Genomic DNA, 252 nt, shown 5'->3' on the forward strand with positions numbered 1-252 from the left:
TTCTTTTCTTTTTTTTTTTTTTTCCATTCTCCAAGACCGGTTCAACGTGTTTCTCCTCCCCTGCCCCAACCTGGACGTTTATGGCGAGTGCAAGCTGCAGATCACCCATGAAAACATCTACCTCTGGGACACGCACAACCCCCGGGTGAAGCTGGTCTCCTGGCCCCTCTGCTCCCTGCGCCGCTACGGGCGCGACGCCACCCGCTTCACCTTCGAGGCTGGACGGTGAGGTGTCACCCTCCTCGGGACCAC

At 57.9% G+C, this 252-nt stretch overlaps 1 protein-coding gene across 1 annotated transcript in view; it reads left to right on the top strand.

The window, feature by feature from the left end:
- Positions 1-31: 31 nt before the first annotated feature.
- Positions 32-252, top strand: part of DOK4 (docking protein 4) — a gene marked incomplete at its 5' end in the record, with an annotated part of 1,071 nt that continues 850 nt past the window's right edge. The window contains one exon of the mRNA XM_008938054.1: positions 32-225. Coding sequence (XP_008936302.1) covers positions 32-225 — 194 coding nt within the window. The remainder of the gene's footprint in view (positions 226-252) is intronic.

Source organism: Merops nubicus, unplaced genomic scaffold, assembly GCF_000691845.1.
Source record: "Merops nubicus isolate BGI_N331 unplaced genomic scaffold, ASM69184v1 scaffold38103, whole genome shotgun sequence".
Classification (NCBI taxonomy): domain Eukaryota; kingdom Metazoa; phylum Chordata; class Aves; order Coraciiformes; family Meropidae; genus Merops; species Merops nubicus.